This window comes from Hippocampus guttulatus, chromosome 1, assembly GCF_054856545.1.
Source record: "Hippocampus guttulatus isolate MCC_2025c chromosome 1, RoL_Hgut_1.0, whole genome shotgun sequence".
Classification (NCBI taxonomy): Eukaryota; Metazoa; Chordata; class Actinopteri; order Syngnathiformes; family Syngnathidae; genus Hippocampus; species Hippocampus guttulatus.
Genome location: NC_141261.1, coordinates 34,284,908 through 34,306,656, shown reverse-complemented (window position 1 = coordinate 34,306,656; position 21,749 = coordinate 34,284,908). Strand labels below are relative to the sequence as shown.

Sequence of the window (21,749 nt, the reverse complement as noted above, 5' to 3'; positions counted from 1 at the left end):
CAAATTCAATGAGGTTATAGAGCAGGGATAAGCAACCTGAACGATGGGAGGGGACGTTTCCATCAACCCTCCCGGGAGGCCACTTCCTGATATAAACCATTAATTAGGTCGAAAACAATAAAGTGCATTTTCACGTACATACTAACGTGCATACACATATACACACTATACATATATAAATATATAGACAGATACAATCCATACATACAGATATAATGTACACATACAGGCTCTACATGTAAAGAGATATGTTAAAATCGACATACATTTACTGTATATACTCAGGCAAACACCTATATTAATATTATCCATCCATTTTCTCAACCGTTTTATCCTCACGAGGATCATGGGCGTGCTGGAGCCTATCCCAGTTGTTATCGGACAGTAGGCGGGGGACACCCTGAACTATTTTGCCAGCCACTCGCAGGGCACACATAGACTAACAACCATCTACACTCACAATCACACCTACAGACAATTTTGAGTGATGACTTAACCTCCCGTGCATGTTATGAATGTGGGAGGAAACCGGAGTACCTGGAGAAAATCCACGCAGGCCCGGATTCGAAACCACGACCTCTGCACTCTGAGGCGGAGGTGCTAACCACTTGATCACCATGCTCCCATAATCATGTTATTGTAATTTTTATGATAATTATTATACATTTTTATTATATGATTGAATCAGTTACATCGTAGTATTGTAAACAATCTTCAGAAAATAGTCAATCATACTATGCTCTACTATACTATACTATACTATACTACTCTGAGCTGATCCGCCCCTACACACCTGCCCGGCGCCTCAGGTCTGCGGACCAGACATTATTAGAAGTACCGAGAACTAAACTGAGGCTCAGAGGGGATCGAGCCTTTTCCTCTCCGGAATGACCTCCCACTGAACATTCGGCAAGCCTCCTCGCTGCCCATCTTCAAAACCCTCCTCAAAACTCACTTGTATTCTTTGGCATTCGACTCAGCATGACTTCGATTTGTTCTTGGTTTGACTGTTTGGTGCTTTCTACCGTCTTTATTACCGATTTGTCTTACTGTTTATTGTGCATGTTATATTGCTCCATGTACAGCACTTTGTATGCAGCGATGGCTGTTTAAAAGTGCTCTATAAATACAGTTGACTTGACTTGACTATGCCATTCGTAGGTGTATGTATGTAGATATTGCTCTGCAAACAACAATGAGATGTAAGTTGCTTCATATCTCTTTATGGCTTTGTAGACAACATCATTCATAGACCGTGGGCCATGGGGAAAATCTAGCTTCTGTTTTTGACCCTTTAATGCACCTTGTAATCGGAAAACATGGTAAGATGTCCACTCCAGTAACCATTGTCCCTGAACGGATTAAGTTCAATGACCACCCCCAGGGTGGGGTGAAAATTTGAAAAATGGGGCCTAAGAACCTTCTAAAGAACATACTTTCTTTTCACATGAGGAAATCTTGCAGATTATTCGCAAGTCCCGTTCCACTAAAGCCGGGTGCCCAAGTCTGGTCCTCGAGAGCTCCCATCCAGCCTGTTTTGGATGTCACCCTGCTCTAACACACCTTATTCAAATGATCAGCTCACCAGCAATCTCTGGAGAAGCCTGATGATGATCCTGATCATTTGAATCTCGTGTGTAAAGTATCAGTTGCTCCTACATGGTGTCATTTAGCCCCGAAATTTTGAGACAATTCAACATGTTTCATCTCATCGCACATTTCATCAGCAAATTTGCAGACTATTTTTAAACATTTTTTTCGGTCGTCCTAAACCCTGAATACAGATTCTACTGAACAATTCCCATCACGTTATTGTGTAAGAAAGATTCAAAAATAAATAAAAATAAAAAATAAAACTTGGAATGGAATAAGGGACACATAAGATGTTATAAAGAAAAGTTTTGTTAAGTATGTTTTTTTGTCCCAAACACTCTCTCACATTTCCCACATTCCCATCTGAAAAAATCATCCATAATTAAAATTATTTAAATGTCTTTGCAAGTGAAATACACATAGCAATGTTTCTTGAAATATTCTTGGCCGCTGTCAACTACATTCTTTTGTGAAAAGAACCTCAGGACTCATCTACTTCCTGCCACTTTCCATCCCGGTCAATGAAGAGTATCATGGGAAAGAAAACTCTGGTGCCTCAAGGGTTTTCTACGGACGACTGTGAAGCATTGTTCCCTCTAACTTTTCAATCCGTCTGAGCACTCACACAAACTCAATGAGCATTCCTTGTCTCACAGTGAGCCAGATCAGACATTCACACGGTGGCCAATCCAGTATCACACCGGTCCAAAACCTGAGATCATAAGTTACACGTTGTAGGTATGTCACAAAAAAACTCAAACCAGCGATATACCAAAATGAGGATCAAATTGAACCGAGCTTTGTGACGTGAATAAAATGAACCCGGGTTGTGATTCTCTTCGGCGAGGAGCGTTCTGCCGAGTTGCATCGGTTCTTCCCTGGCGGCAGCAGGTGCTTTGGGGCTAGTGAAGGGCTATGCGACCAGTTGAGGAGCAGCAGCACAAGGGGAGGAAGGGCGAGCAGGTTGGGCACTTCAACGGCGTTCTCTTATGCGGTTGTCAGTATGAATCGCGAGGGAAATGAACTCCTTGACGGACTCGGCTCACCCCGAGTGGACAGCTGATCTTGAAGCTCCTCTGAAAGTTCGCAAATAAAAGCTGTCCGGACTCATTTCAATTATTCTCAGAGGCCAAAATCCTGAACTCGATGGCATGGTCTGCTGTTGACTGAGCTCTGGCGTAATGACATGAGCTGTTTGCCAAAGGACTGATTAATAAAGGGCTGTTCAAAGACTTGACATATCTCAGAAAAAAAGAAGCAAATGATTCTTATGTTTCTGTATGCCAAGCAGTGCTCCATGGGCGTGATGGGCTTCGGGGATCATGTCTGAATCTGCTGGATCCATGACTGCTCAGATCACACTGTCACGCAAGGAACAGGATTTGGAAACCAGAGAGTCTTTTGAACAATAATACAAACTAACAACAGCGAGCAGGGCTAGATGCAGAACAGAAATATACAAAGTAACAGACCAGAAGACTTTTGGGTGCAGAAGACATGGAAGAAATCTTGATGTTCTGACGTGTCACTGAGTCACCCCCGAGCATAAATACTGAGAGACATTGAGCCATGTCCAATCCTACATGACACAAAAAAGGTGACAGAATAAAGCGCCATAGCAACTGACAACATCTAGGAACATGTCACAATAGAGTCACATAATTAACAGAAACAAGCCTTTTGCATTAAGGACCTGAGCAGCCACCGCAGCAAAGTCACGATTTCTTTGGTGGAAATTACTAGATTATTATTATTATCATAATATTCAAGGCATAGGGGCATTGCCATCTACTGACTGAAGGAAATATATATTTAACTTTTGGACGTTTTACTAACAGCGGGCTGACCAGATTTACCTCATATTTGCCCAGAAGAGTGTGTAGGCCGGATGATGTTGCAACATGAAGTATGTTGAAAACAGAACTACTTCTAAAAGTCTAAAAAGATGCACAAAAACACAAAACCTTTCAAACACATCAGACGTAGCAACAACATCCATCCATCCATCCATTTTCTGATCCGCTTATCCTCACAAGGGTCGCAGGGGGCGCTGGAGCCTATCCCAGCCGACTTCGGGCAGTAGGCGGGTGACACCCTGAACCGGTTGCCAGCCAATCGCAGGGCACACAGAGACGAACAACCATCCGCGCCCACACTCACACCTAGGGACAATTGAGAGTGTTAGCAATAACAACAATATTTCCTTAGGATATTGTGCAATTTTTTTTTTTTAAATGGCTCGAACAACGTCCCCTAAAAACTTGGAGGGAAGCAGCGCTGGTTGTACGTGTCACCAAGATCGACAAAATTTGGGAGGTATCCGTAAAAGCCCAAGACCTACAGAAAAAGCTGACAGGAAGTCTCCCATTTTGAAGTTTCTTTCATGTTTGGACCCATTTTTGACATTTTTTTTTAGAGGTCACATTTTTAGAAACTCATTTTATTCGATTGTCCTGAAACTGGGTGTTGCATCCGAAAATGTTCGAGACGACCAGGAAAAAAAGCACTGCTTGGCAAGAAAAAAGAGGCTGATTTTGATGGTCCTAACAATTTGTGAAATTTGAAATTTGCCACACACTTGGTAAAATAATACCTAATCTTTGAGTTCATTTTGTGGTTTAGAAAAATACTGAGTTGAGTCCTCCACAAAGTTTGAATAAAACTGCCACGGTTCAACATTTCACCAAGATGTACCAAAAATCGGAGGCCCATGTAACCGGTCAAGACAAAAAAGAAATCTCTCTTCTTTTTGGCTTTTTATAAAGGTCATATTTTATCAAAATCGCTTTTAATCCGACGTACTTAATTTAAAAAAAGAATTCAATTGCAATGGGTCAATACTCCAACGTTGTAAGGGCTGTGAGGGCCCTTGTAGGCTGATCGCAACTCAAGTGTTCTATTGGTATGTTCTATCACCCTTAATATTATCACTGTAAGAAGCTGCGTATAAGACCCAAGTCTTGGTCAAATGAACTCAATTGTTTTCGGAGGAGAGCAGGGTCCATGTGACAATTACACGATGCGGTGCGGATTTCATTCTCTATTTTTGAATGCATTTTTCTTCATGCTCGGTGAACCACATGAGCCAAGTAAACTTTGATTTCTTTGTTGAAGGCAAATATGAAAATGCAAAATATCAAGATTGCTCAAGTTTGATTTTGGGGGGGGGGGGGTGGTTGTGCTGTACAGTACTGTATACATTTGCTATGCACTAAGAAGGTGAGAGCACATTAGAGAGAACATTGCTGTGAAGCCTCTTGGGAGTTCAAGAATGTAATTAATGTATATAATTGATTTAATTTACAGAATGTCTCTTCAAGAATACACCACTGTACATTCTGCTGTTATAAAACACCCCCACACGCACACGCTCACACAAAGTGGGGTAAGATAAGTGGATGCACTGACTGAAGTGAACTGACTGAAGACAACTTCCAGAATTCCTGGAATGCTCCAGTTTCTTCCGCTCTGGTTTAAGAAGATGTATGCCCACGAGCGCGCGCTCACACACGCACACACACACACAGTGATCTTTGAAGTGTTGTGGGCCTTGGAGGGGTGACAGCAGATTACAAGTACATGCATGCCCTCTTTGTCTCCTTCACCCAAACGTCTACTCACCTCCACCTTCTTTTCTTTTCTTCATCTTCATCTCTTAACCTCGACTCCTGTTCACTATTACCCTTAATGTTCTCCGTTAATTCATCTTCTTGTGATCTGCTTGTTTCTGTCTCCGTTCCTTTTGGTCTCTGCAAATGAAGATGAGGAAGTGAAAACACGGACGTTGTTCGGTTACTGAAATATGTATCTACTGTATGTTGCATTGTTTTGCAGTTACACTCCACCACAGCAGGAAGCATCGCTTGATTTGACAATGTTGTTTCTCAATACACTTTAGATTTATTTTTCAAACAAACACATAGATACATAGACAGCAATGCAATGCTCAACATTAAAAACACATTAAAACACGGGCATATACAGCAGAACAGAGAAGAGAAAGACAAGATACTGTGAGAATTTGGGGGCCCCTTTCTGTAGAATGGCGCCCATGCGTTTGAAGTAAAAATGGGTGTAACATAATTTTCATGCCAGCGCAGGTCCACTCTTTCGTGTTTGGGACCATGTTGCGCCTGTCTGGGTGTTCTGGCACACCAAGATGCCCCATCCCTGACTCATCCGAGAATTTAGTAACAGAAAGTAGGCGGCACTCGGCATAAAAGCGGGCGCGTCATCATTTTTGGGCTGGAGCAAAGATCCATTTCAGGATGTTTGTAAATTTGGTAGACACGCTATGGCTCACGCTTACAGCCGCACATGCAACTTTGGTTACAAAAGTAGAATACATTGTTAACTCGCAAAAAGCAGGTGTAACGTGATTCTGGTGCATTTGTTGAAGGCGCAGGCGGACAAGTGTATAGTAGATGATAATTTGTTTTGTTTTGTTTTACATACATTAGAGGTATGTTTAGAAAAAAACTGCGAGCACGCTTCGCGCCACACTGACCGTTTGGAAACTCATAGTGTGTTGAAATGTAATTTAGAGTGCCACAAAATAGCTGACTGGGGACATGGGGCGGCCATGGCAACAGCCAGGATGATTCTATGCGGTACAAGCAAGGTGTGAGGCTTGTGGGCTGACAGAGGATTTAAACGACCTCATTCAACATACATGTGTCATGAGTTGCAACTGAAGTTGTTACATTATTAAAAATGTCTGAGGCTGGCGGTTGTTTTGCGGTCTTTCTGAAAGAGCCACGGCAACTAATGTTTACAGTAGTCTCAAAACAACAATAAAAACATGGGTTGCGGCCTGCTGGTTGCCCATCCCGTGGTTTGCGATTTTCTGAGTACCGTGCGGGCTATGTTTGGAGGAAAACTTATGTCGGGTGGGCTTTTGCAGGAGGATCAGAGGCTGAGCTAGTGTTCAGAGATTCCCAGACTAGCTGTTGCAAGAAGTGTGAAAGTGATCAGGTTGAAAGGGTGCTGCTCTGATGAATGATGCCCTGCTCAAGGTCCTGCTGGTTCTCCTCTGCGGCTGGGGATTATTGACGGCCCAACTCGATGTGGGACTGTTTTATGTCATGAGGTGCGATGGTTGAGAGGCAAAAAAGCAGGGAGGCATGAGAAGCAGGGTGTACTGAACATAATGTATTAACAAAATCACTTACATGGGCACACTGCAAAAACTAAATAAATAACACAAAGAAAGACAAGAAAATCCCCAAAACTCAAAGTAACAAACAAACAAAAACTCATGACAGCAGCGGAGAGGGGTCGGCGTGGCAGTCCTCAAAACAGAAAAGAGCCGAAGACAAAATGAGTGTGTGGCAATCTCTGTGACCCGGGGAGGATGCGGCGACAGTCATGCTGAAGTAGCTGATGGCTTTCGCAGAAAACACGGTCTTATTTGTCTCTGGTGGATTGACATGGAGTCTCCTGGGACCAACTGTCAAATAATTTTTTTTATTGAAAAAAAATATAATTTTAATTTGTTGTCCTTGGAGACTTTTCTGTTTCAAGTCCTTGAAGACTTTTGCTATGTGGTGCTCTTTTTGCGTGGAAAAAAAGATGCCTGCCAGCTGGCCCCCAATAGTGACTTTTGTCCTCACTTCCTTTGTGGTCAGGAACAGGCCAAACAAAAACGATGAAGCAGTTGATACAGAACCATCTTTGTCCTTTGTGAAGTATGGCAGAAGACGGGGTTAGTGAATGATGTCAGTACACACCATTTGGCATGCTCCAACATGCTCTGGTGGTCCACGCCGCAGGCGCGGAAGCTGTAAACTAGAGTGGCCGTGTTGTACAGAAAGGTGAGCTCAGTCACTCATTTCCTTCCAAGCCTCAGAGGAAGAAGTACTTGAGTCGGAAGACATGTTGGAACGCAAACATTTGATGATGACAGCAGTCTGCGATTGGAAAACCACCTCCTCTGCCGTCCATTCATTCCTGTGCAAAGCAGGTGTTCTCGCAGGCGGGATGAAGAAACATCTGGAATGGCGAGCAGGTTGGGCCAGAAAACACAACTACAGTATGTTGATTCAATTTGAAACTTTAGGGTGTTATACCGCCAAATTCAAATCCTGCTTCGGGCCCCATAAAGGTTGGCTGTCAGAAGGGAAGTGTTTTCTTGTTTGTTTGTCCCTCAGTCTCCAGTAATTGCCATGATGAGTACAATCGTTACATTGATTTAAATCCCTCAAACAGAAAATGAATGCTCAAAATCAATTCAATATCAAAGTTTGTGGTCTCTATTTTTGAAACCCCCATGTCACAACTACATTCAGGATCTGGCTTACTTTCAAAAGTGATGAGATATTTAATGATTATATTAATCATCACAGTAACAGTGTCACAAACAACACCCATGAAAACATTTGATTGGTTTGCTACTCATGTACAGTAAATCAAAAACCATAGTGTTGGGGTTTAACATTTATTATGATCGGATGGGTTACTTCTCAGGCATTGTTCAATTTTACTCCACATTTAGCTTGTTGGTAGCTACTTTTGTCTATGTACAGAAATAGTTTGTAATTTTAAAAGGTTTTTTTTTTGTTTTATTTTGATGCTTTTATTGCATCAGATGCTCAACTGACTGAGTGTCAGTCCATCCATCCATCATCTGAGCCACTTCATCCTCACGCGGGTCATGGGCGCGCTGGAGCCTATCCCAGCTGTCTTCGGCATCAGCACAAATTATTTTATATCTTTTTGATTTGCAGGTTAAAGGTTTTTTTTTAAATATTGTGCTCCTCAGTTAATGTTGGTGATCAGTTTGAATTCATTATTATTTATTGATTTTATGTAAATGTATTTTTCAGTATGGTATGATTGGACGTGGTCAGTCAAAAAATGTTTATAGTTTAATTAAGGATTGAATTTATTTTTTTTAATTTCAGATGCACTTTAAATCTTTTCTGTTACAGTTAATTTAATAAAGCGATTCTTTGTTGTAAGTTGGTCCATATTTCTTTCTCTTATACAGTACGTTAATAAGGATACAGTGTGATGCATAGGTGTACATATAACAATTTTATCAAGAAATTATACTATTTAGAGTCGCGCGTGGGGGGGCAAGATGTTTTCATGGAAGGGGGCATGACAGAAGGTTGGCTTTGGCTAAAAGCCAACCTGGCCAGCTTGCACATCTCATTGCGTCCTTTTCATCAAAGATGTGAATTCACATGAATGTAATGTCGACTGATAAATGCTCATTTTATCACTGTTCTCCACTGTCAATCCTTCACCTGCCGCCGCTTCAGTCCTGGAAGCACGGCTGCGTAAACAAATGCATGTGGGGATCAATCACATGATGTCTGGAGCTCGATATACTCAGAATATTTGCTGCATTTCTTGCTTTTTAAAAAAGGGCATGGGATTTTTAACCGGCACAAAATTTTAACCCACTTAGTATAAATTCAACTTTTCAGCGAGGTGGCCATTTTGGGGAGGCAGGTTTTGTGTCACCCTCTGATTCAGACGGTTTCTCGGCTACAATGGCAGCAATGACTGTTGAACATTGGGGCAAAGGCCATCTTTCTTTTGCTCATGTCATCAGCATGCGCCCCAGGAAGACCCTCTGTTGAGACGTTTTAGTGGACTAATGATGGATTTATTTTATTGTTTTTCCGCAGGGGTTTTCCCCGCCAAAAGGAACAAATAATGACTTAAGGACAGGGGTCACCATCTCCCATCCTCAAGTGCCACTATTCTGCATGTTTTCAATGTTTCTGCAGAAACCTGATAAGGATCCCGATCACTTGAATAAGGTGTGCTCGAGGAGGGAAACATGGATAGTGACCCTTGAGGGCCAGAGTTGTTGACCCCTGCTGTACAAGTGGACACTGTGACAGTCAAGCAAGGGAGCCCATCTCAGTTGTGTGTCCATAGCGTTGGAGGGGCCTTGTCGCGTAAACAATGGCCCACTCTCTCTTGCCTTTTCTACTGTATTGCTGGTCCTAAACTATGGAATAATTTTCCAGTAGTGTACATCAGACAACCACCAGCCTCCAAACCTATTTTTATTCCTTGGCTTTTAACGCAGCTTGAGACGCCACCCTTATTCCATCCATTTTCTAATCCGCTTATCCTCACAAAGGTCACAGGCGTGCTCAGGCATATGGTGATCACGCACTGCGCGGAGGGCACCAGCAGCCCCACCCCCCCAAGCTGGTAAAAAAATGACACTACAGTAATAGGAATTATAATAAAAGTATATCACATTTATAATAAAGGGTTGTCAAGTATGTTGATAAATATATGCAATACAAAAATAGCAGTCTTATTTACACGGAAAAAGATTCATCTCCAGTGCAGACCTCTCGTCGGTGGACCTTTGGTGCCCTCTCTTACGTTCCCTATAGTACTGTGGTTTATTCCATTACGCTTCAATCAGAAATTTGGCAGAAGTTTATTTTTGGACATCTGGACATGTCGTAGAAAAGGCACCAAGAGTCGGGGTGGAAAAGGAAAATTTTAAAAAACTGTGAGATGATGGTTGCGCATCACTTGCAGGTAAGACAATGTTTTAAATATTTATTTATTTTGTTACAGCATTGTTTCGATGACAATAACCACAGCCAAGTTTAGATGATGTGTTTACATGCACTTCAATAGTGAAAAATCAGAAAAAACTGTTTTACATGGACCGACGGACGCTGAGCTTTTCTGCATGATGATTGGATGATCTGTCTGAGGCTGAATCTCTTTTTGATTAACAGCGAAACGAGCCAATCACCGATCTTTTGGTGTAGGCATCCGCGGGAGCATTTTTCAATTCTCATTCTGTTCTGTGTTGAACTGGAGACTTCTTCTAATCATCTTAGCGGCACTCTCTTTGTAGAAAGCAACTAGCGACAAATTAATATTTTATTTCTGGTGGGTTTTATTGTAGTTGCTTGTGTTTGCAGACTGACCTATATCACCACAGGGTCACAGATCATTTTCTTGCAAAAGAACGGAGAGTAGAATTCCCGTATAAATAAACGGACACATTTTATGATGTAGGCCGAAATTGAGCTTCCCCTCCTTGACAGACCAGCATCCGCCACTGATTTGAGGAGCTGTATTTTTATTGAATTTCCTCAAAAAATACAAGCTGCTTTCTTGATTAAATGTTTAATCATTTTTCAACAAATTTCCAAATTGAACGCCATTCTTCCAATTCATCATACAAAAGAACAATTGAAAGTGTTCAGATTTTGGGTCATGCGAGTAAGAATTGGGTGTTTTAAAACGCAGAAGTCTTTTTTTTGGGGGGGGGGGGGAGCATTGCACATGTTAAAAAAAAAAAAAGCATGTTTGAAAGAACCAACTGACTCTCTGGCAAGCATGCTCGACAGTTAGCACATGTAACATATGCCACATCGCTCAAAAACACCTTGACCAGATTAGAAGTTTCGCCCCGACTACTCACACAAAAGCAGGAGAAAAAAAATTTGAATTTCAGTGAGATGTCAGGACAAAAATGCAATTTTCTCCCTGGGACACAATCATTCATTTTATAACACTTTAAAATCAGAGATGAAAGTGGACTTTCCTGAAAATTCCAATTATATATATATGATTTTAACTTAACTTACCAGGTTTGTCGACCTTTCTAATGTAGTCGGACAAATCCGTTCAAGTCCTTTTCCTCAAGCCATGACCACTTGAACGTGTTCCGAACACTCGCGTCAATTGCATGTATGTCAGCTTGCCTGTCTACCTGTTTGAACATTGCGCGGGGGCCATACCTGGCCGATCACGCATGAATTAGTTTACGCAAAACGCTATTCAAATACTTGACATTCAATGATTAATCTGCATTTTGTGTGCACACGTGCACCCTTTGTGACTTCCATTCGCGCCAAAATGTCGAAATCTCTGAGATATGGCGAGGCCACGAGAATACGAGGGGAGGGGTTTTACTGTTCCTAGTGTTCGTGCCTCAACATGGCTACGCTCGTGAAAGCAAAACAACGAACTCAAACGCGTGTTGGTTCTGTTGTCAACTAATAGCCGGATTAATTTTAGGCAATTTTCCCACAATTTTCATCACAATTTGAAAATCCGGGGGACTTTTATCACTGAACAATGAATGAGATCTAAAAAAAAAAAAAAAGCAAATTAAAAAAATTATTAAGAGGACCAATGCGGCATTTGGATTTTGTCACATTTTATTGAACAGTTGTTTGTCACTCAGATGTTCCTGTGGAAAGAAAAGCCACATTATTACAAGTTAAGGTCAGCGACGATGACAGAAGAAAGTCTTCTTACTGCGCAACAATGCTGTCGTTCTTCGCCAGCCTGAGGATGGAATCATCAGACTCTCCCTGTTTTGCATTGAGGGGAGAACACGCACCCATGTAAGAAACAAATGCATTTGAAGCATTGAACACAATGCAAATCTCACTCACCATCCTGCGGATGGCGCCACAGATGGCGTAGGTCTTGAACTGACCGTTGAAGCGACCTGTGACCTTGTCCACCTGCAGCCAACATTGTTCAATGAATGAGAACTTTATTTCAGACACAGAAAGAGATCCGCGTCGCGTGTAATACATCTAGCACATAGAGCATAGGTGTCAAGCTCAGGTCCTGGAGGGCCGCTGTCCTGCATGTTTTCCAAGTCTCCCTGTTGCAACACACCTGATTCAAATGAACAGGTTCAATGTCAGGCTTGCGCACAGCTTGCTGATGATCTGATCATTTGAATGCAGGACAGCGGCCCTCCAGGACAAGAGTTTGACGTCTGTGACATTGAGCATCGGAAAGGACAATAGACACATGAACCCCAGTGGCTCCAGTATAGCTGCAAACCTGACACAGCTTGTCCAGGATTACATACAGCAAATACATTTCAACGAAAATTGCAGTTTTTATTGCTTTAAATGCAATTTCAGGCGGAGGTGTGAACTTTTCTCAAGTTGCATTTTTCTTTATAGGGATTTGCTGGATGATGAACTTAATGCCCGCTTCGGCTTTAGGTTGCCAAGTTGTACAAAATACATGTGGTGCTAAGGATAAGCCTTTTGTGAAGCTTTGACACTCAAATGTCAGATTTCACAGCACAGTTGGGGAGCGCAACATGAACAAAAATGTCTCGCGCTTCTTGAAACTCAAAAGCCACTAAGGTAGAAGGTTGAAAAACAGAGTTCATCAGGGTTTGTTCAAGTTCGAAATTCGTTCGCCTAACAGCCACCAACAGTTTTAGTGGGGGGTTTTCACGTCTGGCGACTGTTTGGTGAACATTTGTGACATTGAACGAACCCTGACGTGAACGCAACATTCGTTGTCTTGGAAGATTCTCGCAATTGTTCGCCACACTGTGGGAAAAGGGTTTAAGCAGTAGCTTCATACTATCATTATAGGCCATGGTGTTATATCTGGCTATTCTGCCTCTGTGCAAAAGATTAGTACAGAGGGGAGTACAAAGGCTTTTTAATAGGGATGTTTTGTTTTTAAGATCGATACCAGTACAAATATTCACTCTTGCAAAACACAAACATTGTGAACCAAGACCTTTCTTTGTGATGCAGATGATGATGTGCCGATGTGACAATCTGCCGCAGTATAGCGCCCTCTACTCCTAAGAACTTGCTCAATGTCAGATTTAAATTTTTTGCTTTCAGTAGTGGTAGCTGTTGCCGGCAGCCTCCAAGAGCCATCGATGCCGTAAAATAGGGCCAGTGTTGGCATGATACATGTACCTATACAGTAAATATTCTCTAATACGGACTCGTGTTTGCGCTGTCCAATTTGTTCTGATAACAGAAATTCCTCATTTGGGAAATGAGCATGGTACATGTCCTTTATGAACCTGCAAGTATGTTGACAAAATGCACGTGTAACAACACAATCAATAAAATACAAAAATATACCCTCCAAAAACTGCAATACAGGTGTATCCAAAAAAAGCACAACGGTACAATATGTACAGTATTTTATTTTTTTCTGTCTTGGGAAAAAAAATGTGTCTATTTTGGATTGTTTTCTTGGATGCATTCTTTGGTTTATGACAATGTTTGCCTGCGTGTCATACAGTTTTCTTGCTAGTTGCAAGTAACTGTCCCGTTGATCACCGATGTCTGGTAATTCTTGTGCAGACTGAAGGATTTTTGTTGCCATTTGCATTGCTTCCTTGCTGGATGGTGGCTTGTCATCAGGAGTTGAATCGATGCCTTGTTGTTTAAAGTTTCGTAGATTTGCGTCTTTTCCAAGTGTCTGCTGGATCTTTCTAACTTTGTGTCCAGCCTCGCTCAAACGGATGCATTTCACTCGCTCCGCTCCAGTCGTTACAGTTCTTCTACGTTTCGATGCGATGATCTACGCGACGTAAGTGAATAAAGTTCAAATCTTTCGCAATTACAGTAAAACGCACGCCAATAAAAAGTCGCTTACACGTCTTCGTTTCGAATCTGATGAATGAAAACGGCGAAGCGAACACGTCTCTTCGGTCGTGTCGAGTGGGTGCTGCTTTTAAGCTAGTGCCGCGTTCTACAGGACGTAAGTGAATAAAGTTAAAATCATCATACCTGTCAACTCATTATAGGCCACGGTGTTAGCCATAGTTCATACGGATTTTGTGGCGAATCTTACGTATATGGCCGTATCGCACAAATCATACGGATTCTGAACATTTCCGTCCGCCCCCCAACAGGTAGTTCCGTTTGCTTTTGCCTAGAATGGTGATAGTCTACTCGAATGCTTTCATTTCGAAAGTAAATATGAATGGATGCTGTAACTTCCAGCCGATGGGTCAGCATTTGGAGTTGGTGAAAAAAGTAACGCAGGAATCCAACTCTGAACACAGTAATGCCACTAAGTCGAATGATGATTAGACATTAACCAGACATTCTGACTTTCGGGTTGAGTGAACGCTGGCGCGTTTTGGCTGCCGCTGCTCAACCCGTATTGTTTTGTGTTTTTTGTTATTGTAAAGTGTCCTTGGGTGTCTTGAAAGGCGCTTATAAATAAAATCTATTATTATTATTGTATTATGGAGATCTACAATAAATATCATTGAAAATTTCGTGGGTTTTTTTTCTGCCGTTATTTTGACATATAAAATGCTTTGGTATGTTATATGGATTTTTTGCTCTTTATAAGGATTTTTTTGGTAGTTTATACAGGTTGGCGCTCCGAAAAGTTGACAGGTATGAATCATTCACAATTACAGTAAAACGCACGGCAATAAAAACTCACTTACACGTCGTCGTTTAGAATCTGATGATCGAAAAACGCGAAGTGAAAACTTGTTTCAGCGTTGTCTTTTCCGTCGCATCGGGTGGGCGTTACGTGTATTTAAGCTCCCGCGGCATTACACCTCCATCCGGGTTACGGGTAGTGGAATTTCCGCTTACGCAACTTCCGGTAACGCGTGATATCGTAGTCAAAATGTTAATGCATAGGTTTTTATTCCGGGTGAAGGATATTCCTTCCTATAGAATTCCGGGGATGGGAATATTTACTGTATATCTTTATCATCTGAAAGGTCATTTGTGACAACATGTCCAAGGTATTTTAAGGTCCGATGCATAAGATGGCTGTGACAAGGTTTAAGTTCGACATCTATGTGGTTTGTCAATTGCTTGCGATGCACGACGAAAAGCTTGAAAAATAAGCAGATCAGCGGCATGACATATTTGCTACTCATTCAAGTTCTGGCCCAATTGCACCTGCTAAAACTTCATTACCTGCCAGCCTTGGAGGAGTTGACGATCGGCAATTATTTTGGGAGAAAATCCTAAACATTTCGGAAACAGAATTCTCCTGTCTCGGACACATTTCATGAAAAATAAATTCCTTTACACCTTGCTAAAAGTGCACTTATAGGTTTTAAGTGCAAGACAAGCAAACATCTCCATCATGCCATACAAATACAAAGCATATAAAACATTTTGTGTCTTATAATCATACTTGGCTACTTTATAATAGTGCTGAAGCAGTCCTTGAGTCATTTTGAGTGCCACGGTTCCAAAAAATACGGGAGACATTTTCTTCAGCCTCGAGTAATCGCTTATTTACCAGTACACTGTGAGGAAAAAGAAGTTAGGCTAACAGGGGCAACAATTGTTCATGCTGTACATGACACAAACACTTGGATACTGACAGTTGCCGTTCGTAGCGGGCAAAATCGCTGATGTGCTTCTGACGTCACTTTATCTCATCGACCAAAATTTATGGGAAGAGATTTATTTTAAAGTCTCACTCATGTTTCGAATGAGGAAAATAGCGTACTGCTATGAACATTTGAAATCTAAAATGTGTAATATCTAAACACGAAGAGCAGATGGCTGCGTATTATTAAGCAGAAATGTGTTCTATTGACTTCTGTATCTTTAACCAAGCCACCCCTCCCCAAAAACAGTTATTTTTTCTAAAGGTAGTAGTAGCTCCAAAATTCTACACTTTACTCATGTGATCAGTATAGCAGATCACACTTCATGGATGATAGATATTGGTATCTTGAAGTGTTGTTTTCGTCAATGATGACAAAATTATTTCTTAATGGCCCCCTTTTTCATGACGAGAATGAGACGAGGAGCTAAATCTTTGGTGACTAAAATAATGAGTTTTCGTGAAGGAGACTGGACATGTGGTCTGTCAGACGTTAGAAATGCATGACATGTCTTCCTATTGTGCATGTAATCTGTCTGTTGAAAAAAACATCGGCAATGTTGCTGCAATCAATCCTTGTTTGATCATGCCCACCACCTGGCCTGCACACAGGGCACACGCACACACCGGCACAACACAAGGCCCCTGCTGCGGTCAAAAGTCACGCACACAGACACGCTTCCCATTGATGGACCATGGCGGCAGTGTCAAAAAGGGGCTTGGTGAAAGATACATGGCCACGGCACTCCCGATTTGAGGAAAAGGGCTGGCATTGAATTTGTTTTTTTTTTAATGTACATTTGCTTCTTCATGCACAGCACTTGATGTGCAGCTGTGGTTCTTGTATAAGTGCTCCGTAAATAAAGTTTAGAAGAAAGATTACCTCAGCTATGTTGATCTGGACAGAAGCGTGGTCCTTGGCTCCGATGATTCTGTTGCTGGCAGAGCTTCAACAAACAGAAGAAATCATGTTCTGAAATACAACAATTTCTAATCCCTGGTGATGTTATGTTCCAGCCTGTCTGCTCCAATCTGGTTGAGCCAATGAAGCCCTTGATATGACCAACCAGTTTTCCATACTAGATTCAACATGCCGACTATCATTAGCTCACTCAATCAGCTTGGGTAACAAACCTGACAAAAAATGAATGCCCCCCCCCCAATCGCAAATTTTTTTGGGTGGGGGCAGGGAAACACAATTAGATTTTCCAAAATCTTCAGCCCTAATACTAAAAAAGGAAGGGCCCCAAACATTTTAGTAGTCTTGGCCAATTTCATGTGAAGATATGCAGGTCACAATTGTATTATTATTATTAGTATTTTTTTGTATCCTGGTGACCTGTTGGGTTTTTCTTACGTAAAGGAGGTACCTTGGCTCAACAAAGGTTGTTTTCCAAGTGATGTAATCAATACTCTCCCCGTTAAAAGCTCAAGTTAGCAATTAAATTTGATAGGATGCAGAGAAACTGACATGTTTCTATCAACATGCAGTACAGCGATTTCAAGCCAGCTGTAACCTCTCTTGATGTACCAGAGATCTTTCATTGGAGCTGGCTGGTCTCGCTGTCAATTCTGGTACTCAAAGCGGGTACCTGGTGCCAGTTGCCGGTCTCTTTACGTTCCTGGTGGGCATGGCGAATGTTCACAGAACCAATTGTGCTTAAACAAAATGAAAAAGTACAAAAAGAGCACCAGAGACGATAGGTGTTTGCTGAACAATGATTAGCATTTGTGCTACTTGGCTATTATCACTACTGTACATTGCTGTGCACAGCCTCAACTGTGGCTGTGATTCAAGTGAATGGGGCCCCAAAAAATATCAGTGGACTTCACTCACAAACAAACCCCCTGTCGTGACATATTTGTATCACATCATTATTTTCTCCTTGTTCTAAACTCCTACTAATATCTACTTACACCTGTGCAACCAGCAAATGGACACTTTTTTAAAATTAGTATTCATGTTTTTATTAGTATTCATGAATATTTTTTGGTGCGGACAAACTTCTGCTCCACACACAGCACATTTATTCACTAATTTATCATTGAAATTAGAGCATATTTCAAATTACAGTGCACCCCCCCCAAAAAAAGCCCTGCTGTCACAGACTTTGCCGCGGTTCGGAAAAGGCAAATGTAACTTTGAGCAAGATAAAATTTAGATATTACTGATCAGTTTGACAAGACCTTTGTAGTTTTGATATACAGTGATCCCTCGCTCTAACGCGGTTCACTTTCCGCGGCTTTGCTTTTTCACGGATTTTTTTAGTGCAGTTTTTTAATGCTTTTAACCCTTTATCAGAACGCGTCGGCGGCGACGCGTGTCGACAGTACAGTATTTCCAAAAACTATTAGTTATTTGTTGAAAACGTTTTTGGTTATTTATTTTTTGTAATTGGGCCCGAAAATGGGGGTTGGTCTTTGATTTCATTGTATAAATAGTTAAGTATTGTATAATAACCGTAAAAAAATCAAGTTCACTACATCACGGATTTCACTTATCACTGGGTCTTTTTGGAACGTAACCCCTGCGATAAACGAGGGACTACGGTATTTAGTAATTTTGTGACCTTTACAATTTCAGAAAGTGGAGAAAACTAATCTTTTCTCCCCGATCAGCCCAGATTTCTGATCATATGATTGGATCAGGACATCCCGAAAACAATCCCTTATGTCACTGATTTATCAAGTCCATAAAAAAAACAATTGCGTCCATACGATAAATCGATATAGTAATTATCATGACAGGCTAATCTGTTAGTCAATCCATTTACTTCAGATTTGGCAGAAGTATAGTTAGATGCAGTATATAGTAAGTGTGGACATTTGGTTAGAAAATTTACTAACCCAAATGTTTTTGAATGGGCTTTGTAAACTTTGAATTTGGGAAATGTTGGATTGAGTCTTCTTCCAAACGTACTTGACCTTTTTAGAAATTTCGTGACCTGTCAGTGATCATGTTTTAGAGCCAGAGCTAGGAGCTTCCTCTTTATGGGGAGAGGGATTAAACCCAAAATATTGTTCGAAAAACACAACCATTTAAAATGTGTTTTTTCCCATGACAACGAGGGGCGTAAAAGCCATGTGTCCGCGGGTGCCGAACCGCAACTATGTGGGTGTCTACAGTATTTTCAAACTTTACTTCGTGTAATCCCGCCCGGGCCTTGAACCCACGCAACGACCGACCCCCTCGAGTAGTGGGGTCTGACGAACGTACTTTTAAGACAACGCCCGTTACATTTGCTCACCATTTACGAGGGACGTAGAGGTCCACAAATTCACCAGCGTCGTTCTGCATGTTGATTCGCACGCCGTCGACAATGCTGTAGGGAACATTTAATGTCAACATTTTCACGACACACAACTGTGAAACTTATCGCAGCTGAATCGCAATCAGTTACAATGCAAAAGCTGTCAATATTTCAAGATGTGGCGGACAAAACTAGCGGTAGCCTCTTAGCAACTTTTAGCATAGCAACAAACATGTGGATAGGTCCGCACGAATCGCCGTGGAAGCTAACATTTTTAACAGCAATTTAGCTTCTGTTCTCCTTTAAACGGACGCACGCAGTAACCCTGTCCGCTCAACAGCAACAAACACCCGCAGAATACACTTTTACATCACTGCAAATGGTCATTTAAGGAGATTTTTAGAAGGACAGCGAGGCAAACACTTACCGTAACCGACAAATGGACGACAGGAAAGGAGGGGCTTCTTCTTCTTCTCCGAGGTTGTGACGGCGGTTAACATCCTGCTGTGCATCACTGCCATCTGTCGTTTCCGTTGCGCTGTTTATTCATTTCCGATGTACTTTTCTCTGGATATCAAACTCTTGACATAAATCCAGTCCTATTTAAATATGCACTGAGGTATCTCACTTCACGTCCTCTTTTTCCATACGATAATATGCTATTTAGTGCCCACATTCACTCATTCATTTCCCCTCCTTTCCCAAGTACGTTTCGTGATAACTGCGCTTTCTTCGATTGCGTGATTTCTGCGCACTGTTCTTTTTTCTTGACACCCGTCAGACGCTGTTTGATGTTTTCTAAAAAACTGTCCGTGGTTATGCATAAACAAAAAGCCGATTGATTTACAAAAAAAATAGACATAACTTGTACATGTGAAATATTCAATGGCATATTTTTTTCTGTAGCCTACATATTAGATAGGACACTTGAATGTCTGTCTAATGTCGATTAGCAATTTACTTAAGTTTAAAAAGTCATGTGGAAACACTAATAAAGTTTGAGTATAATACTGCTGCTGATAACAATAATAATAATGATCACACTAATTCATAACAACGTGGGATGCAAAATTTAAAAGGCCGGCAAACATACTTTAGACGAGTTCAACCACCACAACATCCAACTAGGATTAAAAACCTGATAAGAGATATAGCATTTGAGGATAAATAGCTGGGGAAAAAAACGTTTACCTGTCAGACGTCGATGACGTCAGATGTCAAAGAGATAATAAGAGCGTACATTGGGCAAATATAAAGCACAGTAGTCACCATTTTGAGCACTGTTAGTCTCAAAAAATATTTTAGGTCTCCCCTTGCGGCCTAGCTCCATAAAAATAAAAACGTTGGTAGATTTACTGATTATAGCCACCAGCATCAGGGCCGTCAGAGACATCAATCCGCCAAAAGAGGGACTGGAGGCAGAGGAATGTACTGATGACAGGGAGGGCAACCATGCTTTTCCTTTTGCTTTGAATGTACATTTCTTGGCCTCATTGACCATTCACTTGTGAAAAAAAAGAAAAACATGTTTCAATGAATGTTTTTTAAACATAGTCTTGAGTGTGTAAACTCAAATGTCTCTTTGTAGTCTGTCATCTACGCCGGTGTCCTGTTGCCTTGAATGTTGCTATCGCAAAGAATTGTGGGTAATGTCCTTTGGTAAAGACTGGTCAGGAGTAACCTATGCTAAAGAAAACTTAAAGCTTGTATCCACACATCTTTCTTTGGCAATTGTAGAATTGTAGAAAAAAAGCAAGATTTCAAAGATGACCTGTGGCCAGGGGCCTCTTCAGAAAGTCAAATGTGGGGCTTTTTTGAATTGTTGTTTTTGCCTTGGAAATTTCCTTTAGTATACTATCCAAGTGAGATGATCGAAAAGTATTTGGAGGATAGGGCACACACCACTGAAATTGCTGGTTTTATCCAATCAGATTGTAGATTGACCTCAGGAAGGCCTTCCCGCAGGCCCTGTGACAAGTGAGTTTCTCCATCCTCTCATTGGCTCAGCTACGATCACTTCTGGTTGGTTCAGCTTGATTTACAATGGTGGATGACATCGGACCATGATTGAAAATTCACTTTGAAAAAATACTTTTCAAGAAAAATAAAAACAATAATATTACATTTTATTTATAAGCGCCTTTCACAACACTCAAGGACACTTTACAATCAAGAGCAAAACGACAAAAGTCCCAGATAAAATCTAGGATATATAATATATCTCGGATAAATAAAGGAAGAGACGGATTTAAGATTAATATTCAAGTTTGAATAGGTAGGTTTTGAGATGGGATTTGAATGTGGGAAGAGAATCAATGTTGCAGAAAACCTGACTTTATGAGGCTATTTCAACCAACACTGCTTTGCAGAGTGGCTTGCTTTCAATTCAGATTTTTTGGGGGGTTCGGGGGGCAGGGGCAGTGGGGGTTAATTTCAGAGTAGTTTTGTTTGAGGAAACAAGTTATCATACAAAGGCAGGCAGGAGTGTCTGCATTAGCATCTCTGACAAGTATGATGTTATTTATTGATTTTTAAATGTAGTTTTCATGTTGATAAAAATTGATTGTGAATTACTGTATTGTACTATAGAGGTTAGGAGTTCTTGAGGTAATGTATGAGAAGAAAAGGGGAACCGTGTTTCTTTTTTCTTTTGGTAATATCCTCAAATTCATGAAATGTTCATGGAAGGGTGACTATACAGACAATTGTCCGTGACTCTGCAAGGGTGTTTTTAGCAACAGTTTCGTAACATGCTCTTCAGTGTGAATGTAGCCACAGTTGAAAAGTACTTTTTTTTGTACA

At 41.2% G+C, this 21,749-nt stretch overlaps 1 protein-coding gene across 2 annotated transcripts; it reads right to left on the bottom strand.

The window, feature by feature from the left end:
• Window positions 1-11,735: 11,735 nt before the first annotated feature.
• On the bottom strand, window positions 11,736-19,503 carry rps21 (ribosomal protein S21). Of its 2 annotated transcripts, XM_086127720.1 has the most exons (6): window positions 19,375-19,502; window positions 18,945-19,019; window positions 16,580-16,643; window positions 11,994-12,065; window positions 11,854-11,909; window positions 11,736-11,785 (listed from the first exon to the last, which is right to left on the bottom strand). In XM_086127720.1, exons 2-6 carry the CDS (start codon window positions 18,992-18,994, stop codon window positions 11,776-11,778), a joined length of 252 nt encoding a protein of 83 aa, XP_085983846.1. In that variant the 5' UTR covers window positions 18,995-19,019; window positions 19,375-19,502; the 3' UTR covers window positions 11,736-11,775. The 2 variants fall into 2 exon arrangements, with proteins under 2 accessions (XP_085983846.1, XP_085983855.1); XM_086127729.1 differs by lacking the exon at window positions 11,736-11,785 and having other exon boundaries at window positions 11,850-11,909; window positions 19,375-19,503.
• Between the last annotated feature and the right edge of the window lie 2,246 nt (window positions 19,504-21,749).

Excerpts from the sequence above, each read along its gene's own strand:
- rps21 (XM_086127720.1), bottom strand. The coding sequence starts at position 18,994 with ATGCAGAACGACGCTGGTGAATTTGTGGACCTCTACGTCCCTCGTAAA. Across the intron at positions 16,644-18,944 it reads CTCTACGTCCCTCGTAAATG|CTCTGCCAGCAACAGAATCA; the intron begins GTGAGCAAATGT and ends TGTTTGTTGAAG. Across the intron at positions 12,066-16,579 it reads TCCAGATCAACATAGCTGAG|GTGGACAAGGTCACAGGTCG; the intron begins GTAATCTTTCTT and ends TGTTGGCTGCAG.